Source organism: Uloborus diversus, chromosome 8 (genome assembly GCF_026930045.1).
Source record: "Uloborus diversus isolate 005 chromosome 8, Udiv.v.3.1, whole genome shotgun sequence".
Classification (NCBI taxonomy): Eukaryota; Metazoa; Arthropoda; class Arachnida; order Araneae; family Uloboridae; genus Uloborus; species Uloborus diversus.
The window spans coordinates 5,123,150-5,139,691 of NC_072738.1; the positions used below are offsets into that span (position 1 = coordinate 5,123,150).

Here is a 16,542-nt window from a genome sequence, read left to right on the forward strand (position 1 = left end):
AGATTTTTGCTACTCATTTGTGCATCACTTCACAGGGGTAGAAGTGACCGACTTGTCACATATAGGACATTTTCCACAAAAAATATCGGACAAATATAGGACACATTATATGAATAATTTTGCTATGAAAAAAGAAATAATATATATCATATATTATTTAGTTATTCTTATCAATGATTTTGTTTTAAAGAAATTTCAAACAAAATTATAACTTACATCTGAAATGACTTTCCTGTAGTTGAAAGAATAACTTTTGAAAAAAACAGTGTACTTTACAGACTAAATAACTAAACAAAATTTAAACAAAGATAAATTTTTATTTTTTCTTTCCCACTTATGACCCAAGTACTAATTTCATTGCTCTTTGATTTTATATCTAAACTGAGCCCTTTACCACTTGTATTAAGAACAGAGCTCGAGAAGGATCCTTCTGACGTTTTTCAGAGTTTTCTTTATGCTTAAATGTTTTAGCATGCAGCCTCAATTGCGAAAATCCACTATTGCTTATGGGCACTGAACAGTTGCAAAAATGGCAAAAAGCAGTAAAATCATCCTTTCCTTTAGTGCACCATGCACCAAAATTTGTACAATTAATGTCCTCCTGATTCAACCACTCCAAACGAAATTTTGTTGAGCGATGCAATTTCGCCATTATAATTCCACTTATTAACCAGAAACTACGTTTTAACATCATAAGGAACTAACATTCCACGATCCCAAAATTCCACAAAAAAAAAAAAAAAGATTGCAAAAAGAAGATTAGAACATTTCGATCAGAAAATGCACTAAACACAAAATATACCAATATACCAACGAAAACCATGATGGAAAACAAAACAAATGGCTGTTGATCTCCCCCCCCCCCCCCAAACGCAAAATTCTAAAACCAACTTCAGATTTAGTTCTCGAAACTCCACCCACTATAGTGACATCACATTGCTGTAGCCAATGAGTGAAGATGCCTGTCGTAAGATTTAGTGAGTTGAGTTTTTTAATTTGAAATTCGTTTGGGCACATATTTTCCACGAAAAATCCGATGTCAGAAAGTTTATTTACTGTTCCTTTTAAAGGAAATATTGGGTAAAAAACGGGAATATAGGAAATATACGGCATTTTTGAAAAATATAGGAAATATAGGATGATTTTGATGCTTTTTTTGAAAATATAGGAAATATAGGATAATATAGGACTACTTCGACCCCTGACTTCATCATATATTCATTCTGGTTGTCTGGGTTTACAGTCTGACCACTGATGAGATGGAAAGGCAAACATCCATCTCGTAGGCGGAAATGAACGCATCTATTAGTTTGCAGGAATGGTAGTTTGTTTGTTACACACGTGCACCTTTGTTTCTTAATTATTTAGACACAGTTTTGTAAAAATGACAATTTGTTCATGGCAATATTTTTTTTAATCTAAACTATGTTCAATGTATATATCCTTAATACAAAAATTAATGGATTTATTATTTTTTTACAATGCAATTTTGAGCTTACCATTTTGCTTTTACATTTCTGGACCAAATGAAAACATTCTTTTTGCTATTTTCATCCAAACTCTGTTTCCCCTCATTTTCAACTAGGAAAATGCAATAAATTAAGAAGGCCCTAGATATAAATTTATAAAACGCCTGCATCAAAATCCCATCACTATTTTTACTTCCCCCCTGTTAGATTGATTAAGATGGCCTACTTGTCTACTTGCCATATTACACTCGTCTGTATCCATCAGCATCAAAACTATAGTTTGGGCAGACCTAAGCTGGTAGCATTGTGAAGACTATGCACATCATATCACAGCATTATGATGCTGCTAGGTTGGGTTTGCCTCAACTATAGCTTGCTATTTAGAAGTTTTGTTTCATGAAATAAGCAAAAATGTAAATAAGAAGCTCAGTTGAAATAAGGGATAAGTTTATAATTTGTATCAGTTGTTCTTACTTATCAATGCTGTTACTGTAAGCTATTTACAATAATCAGATTCAAAAAATATAAACAAACAGGCAAGTGCTGTTCCTAGAAAATATTCAAAGTTGGCAAAAACCTTGATATTTTTTGAACAAATGTTTGTATTAATCCTTTTTCCTCTTTTGGTCAGCAAAAAATGTCAGTTGACAATTTTGAAGTGCCCTCAAGTAATAATGCTCAAAAAATAGAGAATATAATTGAAAAACCATATTGTTATGGCAAGGTAAAACGCAATATCTCATTCAGATACATCTTCACTGGCCGTTTGCCAATTCCATAGCAACCGTAAGGAACAGTATTTGATACATAAGCAATGAGAACTTGGTTGAATTTCTATCTACAACATTCAACGATATCAACCCGCAGCAAAGACCATTCACCCTGGGCAGCTTGTCAATGTACATGATCTCCTTCTACGCAATCTATCCTCTCGCATGAGTCAAATTAGGAGCTGTCCATACATAAATGATGTCACACTTTTTTCTGAGCTTTTTGACCCCCCCCCCCCCTTTGTCACACTTCACCATTTGCCCCAGCCCCATTTGTCACATGCACCGCGTTTTTCAATTAACCTGTAACCAAGTTCATTCTTTTTTTTAATGTGTGATGTTACATTTCTAGTTACCCCTCCCTCCCCTTCGTCATACACTGCCGTAATTTAAAGAGCCCCCCTTCCCCTCTCAAACCTTGTGTTCGACGAACCTCATCGGTCGACCGGTAAGTAACCGGCTACTAACCGCAGCGTTCTATGATCAACCGGTTACCATTCTAAGCTGTTGATTGGAGCACGTGATCATTAGTTGTCACGTGATTAACTAACCGGTCGCTACCGGTCGTGCTCGTCGAATGTAAGCAAAGTGTGATATCATTCGTAGACAGCCTCTTCGGAACGAGACCTCGGCCGAATCTCTACGCACGACATTCGCCGACGTCGACCAACATCGGGATTGATAGACATCGGTAAATGATATTTAACCGCGTTCACATTCCTAATGTAATGTAATATAAAATTTACTTTATTCAAATTAGATTAACTTCTCAACTCTTTCGGGCACGTGTAAAGTTTCAGTTTTAGGTTGGCATCCTTTGATGCCCAATCATATGCAAATGAGGCAAGTATAAATAGTGAACGATTCCAATCGTTCTCTCTCTTTCGTGTTCGTCAGCCTCTTGTGTGTTAGGTCCGGTAGGTGTTGGGGAGTTGCGAACTCCGCCTCCGCTTATGGCCAGGGTTTATTCTTATAAACTTATTTTTGTCAGTTTATTTATTTTAGTTTCTATGGACCAATAAATTCTTGGTAAGATTTTAAACAAGTTTCCAATGCTCATTTCTTCACATTCACATTTGATTCTGCATCTTCCATTGTGTGGTATTATCTCTGCTCCTATAAGCATGTAACATTGTTGACCGACTTACGGAATTCGGCCTTTCGGCTTTTCGTCCAAACATCGTAAGTTATCGGGGATCACTCACCTCCGGCAGCTCGTCGATGTACATGATCTCCCTCCAGGCGGCCTCCGCGTGCCTCCCGTGGGCGTGCCTTCGGTTCCTCTTGCGCCTCTGCATCCTGGGCGAGGCGCACCCCTCCTCCGCCTCGCTGTCGGACGAGGACGAGGGGACGAAGAGGGGGACGATGGCCAGGCAGGTGTTCAGCTGAGCAGGGGGAAACGAGTACGCTTGGCAGTTCTTCACCCGGTACAGGGGGTGCGGGAGGCCCGGTTCTGCGGGAAGAAGAGCACATATTCACATAGAATAATAATAAGAGTAGACCGAGCTATGGCAACCATAGACTAATAATAAGAGTAGACCGAGCTTTCTCATTCTTACTGATGAAGAAAATTGGTTCATAGATGTATCATGTGACTAGTGGAAGGGCTTGGCGAAGACTTTGGCAGCATGGTTGCTAGATGGCAGCATTATCTATAGTTTGGCACTCGACATGTATTTTAAGACAATGTGTTTTCATTTAAAAAAACTTCCAGGTGCAGAGATTGAACTGTTTTTCTTTTAGTTATGCATTATTTTGACATTAGTAATAGTTTTTGATCAGTTTTCGGTAACTTTTATTTCATTTGGAGCTGTCAGCGTTGGCGTGAACGAAATGGCGTAAACGTTTTGCGTTAACGCAAAAATGTACTAATCGGTATCTTAAATTGAAACTGTAGGTAAAAATCTTACTGTTTGCCGATTCTTCTTGGTCGCTTGCATCTTTTATTGCTTAGAGAGTTATAGAAATTGACTAAAGAAAATGCACAATACGATCTAAACGAAAAACTCACTATATTAACAAAATATTTACAGCTTAGAATAACAAATTTACAAATCGGACTCCATAAAAGATCATTCTTCCGTGTTCCATCAATTCTATTTATTTTATTTCTCGCAGACGTTGATCGTCTGCTACGATCAACGCCCGCTGTTGCTAGGATATCCACCAGTCACATGGTTTGGTTTATGAGCAGCAAAAGGGTTGCCATAGCTCGGTCTACTCTTATTATTAGTCTATGATGGCAACCCTTTTGCTGCTCATAAACCAAACCATGTGACTGGTGGATATCCTAGCAACAGCGGGCATTGATCGTAGCAGACGATCAACGCCGGCGAGAAATAAAATAAATAGAATTGATGGAACACAGAAGAATGATCTTTTATGGAGTCCGATTTGTAAATTTGTTATTCTAAGCTGTAAATATTTTGTTAATATAGTGAGTTTTTTCGTTTAGATCGTATTGTGCATTTTCTTTAGTCAATTTCTATAACTCTCTAAGCAATAAAAGATGCAAGCTCTCAAAAGAATTAGCAAAAGGGTAAGATTTTTACCTAAAATTTCAATTTAAGATACCGATTAGTACATTTTTGCGTTAACGCAAAACGTTTACGCCATTACGTTCACGCCAACGCTGATGTAGAAGTTCCAAATGAAATAAAAGTTACTGAAAACTGTGATCAAAAACTAATTACTATTGTCAAAATAATGCATAACTAAAAGAAAAACAGTTCAATCTCTGCACCTGGAAAAAAAATATAATGAAAATACATTACGTCTTAAAATACATGTCGAGTGCCAAACTATAGATAATGTTGCCATCTAGCAACCATGCTGCCAAAGTTTTCGCCAAGCCTCCCACCAGTCACATGATGTATTCATGAACCAATTTTTTTTCATCAGCCAGTCTGGGAAAGCTCAGTCTACTCTTATTATTAGTCTATGGAGCAGATATTCACCAAGGGGGGAAATACAACTACACTGATAACTACACTGCTAACAACTACACTGCTAAGCATAGATGTGGTATCTGCACATTTTATCAAAATTGAGTTATTGTCACCAGGTGGTCGTTAGTAATTTAATTTACCTAAATCTCAAGTTTTTTGGCGATTTGTGAGCGTGAAATATGAAAAAAAAAAAACGCTTTAAGGGGAGTCAGTACCCTAAATACTTTCAAAAATTCGATTTTTTGGATTTTTATACATTTTGAAATTCTATTTCAATACCTTTTTGATGATGTAAACTTCTTGCTCGTGCTCATATTAGAAGTAAGTTAAAATAAGATTTGAAAAAATGTAAACCTATTTTGATTTTCCCCCTTTAAATTGCAATATCTCGAAAGGGTATTTTTGAAACTAAATGTTCCTTTTTCTCAGAAACTAAATTGTGTTAGGCTTTGAAATTTTTATCACCTATTCCATACATCTAACTAAATATACTGAAGTAAATTTTTTCTCATATTCGAAAAAAAATTTTATAGAGCTGATTTTGTGTAGCAAAATGGCATTTTCTGAAAAAAATACAGTGACTTACACATTAGAATTAAAAAAAAAAAAACTAAGCTTTCTTTCTGTAAAAGTTTACTTCAATAAAGAGAAAAGAGTCTACTTAAGGCACAGAAAAAATTTCATAATTGTATCTTTAATAGATTTTCAGAAAAGGTACATGAACCTGTGCAAATTAACATTGGCTGTATACGGGGTACTGACTCCCCTTAAGAAAAATGTTTTAACTGCAAATTTGCTTACTTTGCTAAGGCAATTTGAACATAAGAGACAAATACTAAGCCTTTAAAGTGGTACCTGACATTTACCACTTTTTTCCTTAGTAATTTGTAGATACGACTTTTATACCTAAATAAAGCAGCATATTTAATAACGTAGCAGTTTATTGTAACAGAGTACTGACATTAATCGTTAAATAGTTGATATAGGTCGAAAATAAAAACTAATACTACTTTGGATGAATGTTCAAGCAATTGTTCAGCTTTTTCTATTCAAATTTTATTTTAAAAGCAATTTCTTGAAAACGAAATGCAATCAAAATATTCTTATTTAATTCTTTCATGAAAATTTTTATTTAAAAAAAAAAACGCATTTATTCTATTTTGGAGGTAAAAATTTCCTCTTTTGATTATTATTTGGCAATTTATCTTCGTTCTTTTTTTTTTAGGATTTTAGTTGTATTCATGGAGGGTTGCGTTTAATTTTCTCGGGAACTTTTGATTTGCCGTTTTCTTTCTTTGAAAATTACTATTTTGATGGGAAATTTTGTAGTTTTTTTTTTTCTCCAATTGAACATGCATCACTTGACAAAACTTTTATTTTCAAGGTAGGCTGTGCAAAGCCGGGCAATGCACCTAGTCTTTACTAATAATAAAGCTGAAAGTCTCTCTGTCGGAGGATCTCTGGATCTCTGTGACCCGCTCAGCGCCTTGACTGTTTGGCTGATTTTCATGAAATTTGGCACAAAGTTAGTTTGTAGCATGGGCGTGTGCACCTCAAAGAGATTTTTTGAAAATTCGATGTGGTTCTTTTTCTATTCCAATTTTAAGAACAAAAAATATCATACGATGGACGAGTAAATTACGAAATTATCATAATGTGGAACTGTAACACGCACTGTAAAAAAAATTCCGAAACGTTACTGGTTATTTCCGTGGTACGTTTTGTGATTTCAGAGGTTTTCACCTATTTCCCCCAAAAAATCAAGTATCTTCGCAAAAAAGTTTCCTGAATTGCTAAAAGATGCACGAATGCAGACCTTGCACTGGTATGTAAAATATTTTTTGCTACCAGTTTAAATATCGACGGAGCGTGTTTATTAAGTGTATCGGCTTTAGAATGTCTATGGCCCGTCCGGATTGACTAAGCATCCAATGGGAGCAAATAAGTCACTGGATAGCTACAGTTTTGCGAGGCTGGAATTGCAGGCAAGGAATATGCTTGGTTCTTGCTTGCAATTTTCTTATGGCCGTGGTTGCTCTAATACCTCTGGAGCTTTCTTAGTAAATCAGGAAGGTTCTAATCGAATAAATTAAACCTATTTAATTTTTCTAAAAGGTTAACGACTGGCGTTAATAGGAGAGATTTCTTAATATTTCAGAAAGGTTACTGACTTTTATCAGAAAACGTTCCTGGTTTTTGTAAGATATGTTACTGGTAGAAATTGGGCATATCAGCTGCCTATTCTTTTCCAGGAACGTTTCTGAATCGTTTTTACAGTGTGGGTACAAGCCAATTGGCGAGAAAATTCACCATACATTATTTGTAAATATACAGGCGAACCAAAAGACCTTTTTAATTTTCTACTACGGGCAAAGCCGTGCGGGTACCACTAGTAGTTAATAAATCATGCAGGTACAAGTGAGACCGTTGTGAGGAAAAAAATGGGTTTTTGAAAAAGACAGATGCAATAACTGAGCAAACGAATCACATACCCAGGGACTGGGGATCAAAGATGACAAACTCTGGCCTGAGCTTGCTGACCCTTTTGCCCTTGAGCAGCGGCACGAGGCCACCCAGGTATTCCAGGAACATGGTGTAGGTGGCGCTGCCCGTCATGTCGTCGTCCTCGTGCCGGATCATGGTGCAGTGGAAACGGATGTCGCTGGAGGGAGGCTTCGACACAAACTCTCGCAAGTGGTGCGGATCTGGCAGGTGACACTGCAAAAGGAGCAATTACCGTATATACTCGCGTATAAGTCGAGAAATTTTGTCCAAAAAATGAGATCAAAGGAAGGGGGGTCGACTTATACGCGGGTCAAATTTTCCGAATTTTTTTTCCGATCAACGAGAGCCGGGAAGCTACGAGAAATGCCGATGTGCGGTTACAGGTAGTTGCTGATAAGTTGATCGTGTGAAAAAGTAAACTTATTCAAAAATAATAACTAAAAAAGCCTAAATAATACACATAAATAAAGATAATTTTATTCCTCTTTATTAAGGATCAAATCAGCAATTAACAATATCGTGAAACGTATGAAAATATTTATCGTCAACAGTCACGCCATTCAGACTGAGAGTGCGTTCGACGAGCACGACCGGTTAGTGAATCACGTGACAGCTAATGATCACGTGCTCAAATCAACCAATCAACTGCTTAGAACGGTAACCGCTGAGGTAACCGGTTGATCATAGAACGCCGCGGTTAGCAACTGGTAACTTACCGGTTGACCGTGAGGTTCGTCGAACGCAACCTCTGATATCATCGACGATTCTGCAGCCGCCGATGTATACGATGACGCGGTGATGACGGAAGCGGACTTTAATGAACTTTTTTTTTGCGTCCGACTCGGAATCCGAGTTCGAAGGCTTTCAGAAATGTTTTCCTATTTAATTCCTATTTTATTTGTAAATAAATGTGTTCATTATTTTGAAATTTCTTTGAAAATAATTCGCGATGTTTTTGGAAAGTATGGGGGTCGACTTATACGCGGGTTTTAGATTTTTTCTGGATTTTTTTCTCTGAAAAAGGGGGGGTCGACTTATACGCGAGATCGACCTATACGCGAGTATATACGGTATAGATTCAGTCGCAGATTCAATCAAGACAAGAGTTCTACAACTGGGAATCATACCAGAAAAAAGGAGGCAGGAGGTAATTCAAGGGTACCTTCAGTTTGTTCAGCTTCACATCAGAAAAAAAAAGTAGAAGACTGCTATAGCACACACCTTGGGACCAGAGCTTTTGCGTTATACAGGTTTTGGCATTATACAGGTCATTTCACAAATTTTAAAACTAATATTCAGAATATATCTATATATTAGCACTTCAGAATAAGTTTTATCTGCAATGAGTATTAAAGTACTACTTACACAGTTAGTCATTCACATATAAATGTGCTTCACAATTGAAATAAAGTGAATTAACATGCACTTCTGCTAGCTTCGTGATTTGCATAACAGCTGCATTTTTAATAGCCATCTGATATTTTCTATTTACTGCAAACACTAATTTTCATTTAAAAGCTTTGAATTACGATGGAAAGACGTGAAAAACTGGTTCAATAATTCAATTTCTCTAACAATTTTTATGTTTGCAAGGCAAAACAGAGGAATTTTTTAAACTTTAAACCCTTTTGTTTACTTTTGAAAAAACGTGTGGTTTATAGAGAACTGCATTATATAGGTCAGCATTACATAGGTATTAAAATGCCAATTAAAAACGCCATTAATTTAAAATCTAAATTTAATGCTTTTTCTTGCCACAAAAATCTTACAAAGTTAGCTTATACAGCTGGTGCATAGTAGCATAAAAACAATATAATCAAATAGTGACATGTCATTAAAATTTTATAATTTAGGACATTTTTCAAACTTTGAGTATGCATTATTAATTTAGACAAAAAAAAAAACTAACCAGTAAACATTGCAGTATCACTTTTTTTTGTGCGTATTGTAATATTTGAGACTAAATCACCTAAAAACTAATATAGCTCAAAACCTTGATTTTCTCCAAAGCTGTTTCTTTGAGTTGTGTCACTTTCCTTGCCTGGGTGCAATATGTTTGTTGTTTTCTGAGATAGAAGCTTATAAATACTTTGTCTCAAATGACCATTTCTAACAAAATTTGCATTAATCTAAATTTTATTAGCTTTGTTGGTTTTCATTAAATGTCTAACATTCATAAGCATAAGTAATGTGATAGTTCACAAAACCATTTGTGAAATGTATTAAAAGAATGTATATTTATGCATCAGTTAATAGCTACAATAAACTGAATGCATTAAATAAGATAACTAATAATATGAAGTTAGATTATTAGTTATCTTCTAGTAGTTGGATGTAGTGTTGGATCTAGCAGTTAGATGTATAATGCATGGACAGCAAGACAACAACTTAGCAGGATACATTAATAAGTTTGTAATAAGTTTTTCTATCAATATATTCAAGAATTGTAGCAACTATTATAAAAACAAATAAACTAAATTTAAACAAGGCTTGTGTTAAGCACAATAAACAATTAAAACAAGTTCATAAATTAGGAGACAAGTCCAAAACAGCTAAAGTACCAGAAATATACTTTTTTTTATGTGCATGCATAAAACAATTAATATTTTTTAAATAAAACACTTACAGGCCTCATTAAATGTTGATCAAAAGATATATAATGAATAAGTAAAAATCCTGTGAAATTTTGCATTTAGATGGATTAGGTTTGTTGTGGAATGACACTTCAACAAGTTTTTGACTAATATCTACTTTCAGATTATACAATGGTTAACTTTATTACAGATTAAAAAAACTTTTAACACGAAAAACTTAAGTTTTTTAATATAAAACACACAAATGTCCAAATAATTGATTCCATGTTTCTCCGACAGCTTTGTGACTTTCACACTGAAAAAGATTTAGATGCACAAGAAACATTGAATCTGTATCTTAATGTTCAAAAACAATATTCATATTACTTGAGAAATAAATAAGCTAATGAGCAGCATTTATTATCTATTCTTTTCTGTAAGAAACTTCTTTCCCAATAATAAGAAATAATCTTTCTTAAGTAATTTAATGCTTTGCTCCTCCCCTCAAACAAAAAAATTTGCCCCAAGGTTGAATTCAATAGAAGTAAGCTCTTCAAGGTCCACTCAAAAAAAAAAAAAAAAGGAGAACAAAAGAAAGAAATGAGCATTTACCAAACTTGTTACCTAACAAAAAAGAGTAAATTCTTCATGGTCCCTTGCGGTAATCACTGAGAAATTTTCTTGAATAACTTAAAAAATTGAAAATACCTGGATAAGTACACTGAAATTTCTCATTTTATTTTGTGAAACCAATTAAGAATTCTATTTGCAACCTTCAAAAGATTTAGGGTAATACTCTTTGTTAACTATTAGGCTAGCTCGTCACTATATAGTGCTTGTCAAGATTCAAAAAAAAAGTACAACATGCCCAAAACATGTTCTTAACAAGGCCATTAAAAATAATGATTCAACTAATTTGTAAGAAAATGATAATTATATGCACTAAGAAAGCTTAGTTTAATCTGTAATTAAGGAGACTTAATAAAAACCGCAAAATAAATAAAGAGCTTAATTTCTTTTTTTTTTTTTGAATTAAAAAAAGAAACTTAAAATACAGTAAATCTTCAGGGTTCATACGCTTTTGGTTAAAAAAAGTTCCCTGACTTTTCCAGGTTTTCCAGGTTGTTTTTTAGAAAATTCCAGGTTACTCGCTTCATTCAGAATTTAAGTTTAAATAGTAATATTTTCAGAATAATTAAAATTGTTTAAAGTAGCGATGCAGAAGAACTGAAACTTCTCCCCTTAGATTTAAAAAAAAAAAAAAAAAACTTGGTTTTTTTTTTCGTTTGTTTTCTCTGTCAAAATTTTAAGTTTTTTTTAAACATTTTGTTCAAAATTGTTTTAATTTGTTTACTATTTGTTGAAAACAGAGTACTTTCAACTTATTTTAGCGTTTCTTTGATGTCACGCGTAATATTATAGCATTTTGCTGTAGTCCTGCAGCAACCTTTTAGCATCCGCTTTTGGTTTACAATACTTTTTATTTTCTTATAAGTAGGTTACACGAAACATATTGAGCAAAATGCAATGCTAAATTTCAGTATAAATATGATTAACTTGTTGCATCAATCGGCATACCATGTAATGCATAGTAACAAAAATCAACATCCGCCAAACATAGGCCAATGCCAATAATCTTTTTTTTTTTTTTTTTTTCACATATTAAAGGACGCTTACATTAAAATTTCGAACTTCCTTTTCCAGAAAGTAATGGTTAATTTTCAAAAATTCATAACTTTTTGCACATTTAATGTTATTTTCAATGTTACACATTGATATAAACGTCCAATTCTGTTTCTGGAAGTTTAAGTCTTATTCCATTGTGCAAACGATCAAATATGGCGACAAAGTGAAAAATTTAAAATAATAAGTAGATTTTTGGATTTGTAGTATAAAGTAGTAATAAATAATTAATAATCCTTAAAAAACTACAATAAAAGCAAAATAGTCAGTATTTAGCACATAAGAGTCTAAATCAATTAAAACAAAAAAAATGTTATGAAGATTAAATTTTGCATTTTTCCAGAAAATAATTACAAATTATCCGGAAAAAAGGGCACAATTTGTGTTGTTTTCAATAGTTTGCATTGCAATTAACATCCAATGCCGTTTTCGGGAACTTAGGCACTTGAAAAAGGGGTGTGTACTTTCATCTTGGGAATGACCAAATATGGCGGCTATGCCCAAAAATAAGAAATAACTTTTTTTTAATTTGTTGCATGAAGACAGTTAAAAAATAATAAATCTTCATGATACTACAATTCATTGAAAAGTTTTTATCACATTTGCGTCTGAGGCAGTGAGGATAAGATTAAGTTTTAAGAACAAAATTTTTCATTTCTCAAGAAAATTATTTCAAATAATAATACAAAAACAATTTGCAGACCATTTTTTGTTGTTTTCATCAGTTTTCAATTAAAGAAAACATCCAATTCTGCTTTGTTTTTAGAAACTTAGGCATTTTTGGATCGTATCTACTTCCATCTTGTGAATGACCAAAGATGGCGACTACGTTTAACACGTAGCTGAAATGATTTTCCTATCAACAAAAAAAAAAAAAAAAACCATTTTCCCCGATCGACCCTCCCATCTACAGGTTGTGCTTCCGAAGCAGTAAATTGTCTTCTCTCCTGTTGAGTTTGTGCATAATTGCTGGTCACCTGATTTTTTTCCCTTGGGAACTACTGAGAGCCAAAAATGGCGGCTGCTGAAGATTTTTTGGGTCGCCACTTTTTTCATTGCTTTAAAATTGTTACAATTTTTTTTAAATACATCGATAAAAATGAAGATTAGATCTTATAAAACGAAATTCCCTGGGAAAAAATTGGGAAAAGAAAAATTTTGGGGACACATTTGGAAAATTCCTTGACATTTTTGACTAAGTCATTTTCCCTGATAATTCCAAGTTTTCCCGGAGCGTACGAACCCTGAACCGAACAGAATGTTGTGGCAACCCATCTAAAACTTAAGGCAGTAGAAAGAAATGCGTTCCCCTCACTGACTCCATGTAAGAAAATTTTCGCTCTTTTGGCGCATTTTTCGTTGTGAAAAAAAAACGTTCATTTTTCGATTGCAGTTTTTAAGTGCCAGCGTCGGTTTAGATAAAAATTTACAATTTTTTTCGTGAAATCACAATAAAAACGAAGACTAGATCCCATAGTACTTAATTCCTTGGGGAAAAAATGGAAAAAAAATTTTTGGAGGACAAAATTTGAAAACTCCCTGACTTTTCCCTGACATTTTTGACAGTGTCATTTTCCCTGACAATTCCCGGTTTTCCCGGAATTCCCGGAGCGTACGAACCCTGATCTTATTACAGCTAATGTCAATGCAACAAAATTCTTCTAGCAAAGAACAGAATTTGCACTCAACTGAAATTTATTAAAACAGGACTTTACTATACTTTCCTTTTCCTTTTTTTTTTTTTTTTTGGTGAAAAAAAAAATCTGAAGCAAATTTAGACGAATAATAATGATAAGGAAACCTTTCTGTTTTGTTCTTTGATTTTGTTCTTAAAATCAAATAGCATTGTTTAATAAAATATTTTTTTGCCCTGCTAAGCAGTTCATAAGCTTGAATAATCTTAAGTTAGAGATTCATAAAATTGGTCATCAGGAAGTCATATTGGTGTCAAATTTGAAGAACATCCAAAAATGTGTTTGTTTATAACTTCATAACAAATTTGCTTGCAAATAAAAACACGTAGCAAAATGTGAAAAAGAGACCTTGCGTTCACTTCCTCAATAAAGAGGTTGGAAAATCGTTAACGAAATTTAACATTTAAGATAAATTTCATTTTATATTCAATACTTCAGTCGAATACTTACTTTACTTTAGATGAATACTTATTAGTTTGAAATATCATTTTCCCCTATTGATAACATTTTTTTCAAATATACAACTGGTCTCCTGATACATTTGAACACATCACACAAAAATCAAAACATGAATTTAATGTAGTCAACATTTTTTTCTAGCAATACAGTCGACTCCCGCTACAATGCGATCCGACTTACGTGAAATGGCTATAACACGAATTTTTCAGGAGAAACGAATTTGAGAGCTAAAACGACTTCCTCGCTCTCAACACAAAAATATTTGGAAAGGAATCGTGAGGCTAAGTATCAGCTTTATCATTGACTACTAAACATCGACTTCGTGAATGTACTTTCATCCTTTTAGCATCACTGACTTCGCAAGTTCCAACCCATTGCAGCTTTATTAGTGTATCACTATTCCTCATTTTTCATTTATTTATTCTAAATATGGAAGCTGATGATATATTGTGGGACCTAGATACGCTGTTTCATCTAAAGTTTGAAGATGGAAACAAAAAGCGAAAGTTAGTGAGAATTTAAGGAAAGGTAAATATTCTTGATATGCTTGAACAACTAGAAAGTAAATCGAAGGTAGCACAACAATTAGGAATGAGTGAATCTTTCATATGGATAATTAAAAATCAAGAGAAGGCAATCCGTATCAGTCCAGACCTTAAGTTTTAATATGAATCTCGCAGAATAGTGTTTAAGCAAAATGCAAACAATATGAAATTGGAATCTGCTCTTGTATTGTAGTTTATAGAGATCATGAAAGAGGGGTATTACCATAGATGTAAATGTTATAAAAGTAAATGCGAGGCTACTATATTGAAAATATATTAGAATAACAATCAGACAGTGCAGCATAAAGCATCATCTTTAATTTTTAAGTTATAAATATAATTTATTGTATCTGCTGAAAAAGTATTCTTACAGTGCAGTGCTTTATTATTACTACATACTTTATGCATCGTACCATTTTATTTTTATGTCTATCTCTCCCATTGATCATCGATTTTGTGCATCGTAACAGTATTTTATGTTGAATACTGCAGCTTTCTTTTGAAAATAAGGCAAAAATTCAGCTCTTTATGTAAAAAACGGTATTATATACAGGGGTGATTGTGTTTCGGTATTTTACCGAATTTCCGGTATTTTCGGAAGTATTTCCGGTGTTTTTATGTCCGAAAATACCGGAATTATGTTTTTTTTTTTTTGTTATGCTTTTATCTCCCTACCTCCGCAATTTTTTTTAAAATTATATAATACTCATCAAATATACCTGCAAGAGCCTTAAGATGGATACCTATCCCTTAAGATGGACAAATGTCAAGATAATTTTGTATAACACCAGCTCAAAAGTAACTTTGTAACCCATTAAAATTTTAATCAAATGTACACACACTATTTTGACTCTGACTTTTGAACTATTTAATACTATGGCATAGGTGAACTTAAGGAATAGGGGCCAAATATTACCCCCCCCCCCCCCCCCGTTCTCGCTTCGAAACTTTCAGGTATTTTTTGATGAACTCACAATCACCCCTGTATATAGTTACAAAATAGTCTAAAACAGTTTTAAAATGTCTAAAATGATTGGGTATGTTAATAAAAAAATCATATACACAACACTTTTCCACAACGCGAAATTTCAACTTACGCGAGGTGTCTAGTGTTGGATATAATTTTAGATATTATAGAGCTAATAGCCTACAGCTAAGCTGAAAATTAGGCAACTCATTTCCAACTGAAAATTTGAGGGAGTGGTCTGCCCGAAGAAAATAAAACATGAATCATTCTTTACACTGAAAAACATTTATTTAACATATATTAAAAAAATGGTTACAATACAATAATTTGGTCCTCCGAAGAAAAATTAAATTATGTTAAAAAGATCTTACAATAAGTCCATGCAGGTGTCAAAAAGTCCTGTCGATGTTCCATAGTGAATCCCCACAGGTAGATGGACGGCATCGCAATCTCCCCGGAATTGCAAGCTGGTCAGTTCACACCTTATGAGCCAAGTTCACCATATCAGGGGAAAATATCGAAGATGGACACGATCCTTTTTCCTCGGAGACCAAACGACCCACTTAGATTTGACAATAACTTTTCACTTTTATGGACGTCATGGCAGCATGCGCTTCCAAAACTGAAGACATCAACAGCGAATCATTCAGAAAAGATCAGACCTCACCTGAGAGGCCAGTAGCAAAAAACTTATGATGACATTGACGAACACATTTACAAACACAAACAACACAAGACGAGGAGACAAGTGAAAGAAAAGTAGCGATCGAGCTACGGTAGGTCAGAGTATTTATAGCCAGATCCGACCTTGCTCGTAACAATATGACGTTACCTTATGCGCACATTGCAAGAACAACTCAGCCCGAGAAAAACGCAGCTTGCACAATTCTTATTTAATTTGACATTCAGCACTCAACACCTCAACATGG

At 34.1% G+C, this 16,542-nt stretch overlaps 1 protein-coding gene across 1 annotated transcript in view; it reads right to left on the reverse strand.

Annotated features, from left to right (window-relative positions):
• Nucleotides 1-16,542, reverse strand: part of LOC129227773 (tubby-related protein 4-like) — a 52,278-nt gene that overhangs the window by 12,609 nt on the left and 23,127 nt on the right. The window contains exons 7-8 of the mRNA XM_054862380.1: nucleotides 7,680-7,905; nucleotides 3,445-3,692 (exon numbers count right to left, since the gene is read on the reverse strand). Coding sequence (XP_054718355.1) covers nucleotides 3,445-3,692; nucleotides 7,680-7,905 — 474 coding nt within the window. The remainder of the gene's footprint in view (nucleotides 1-3,444; nucleotides 3,693-7,679; nucleotides 7,906-16,542) is intronic.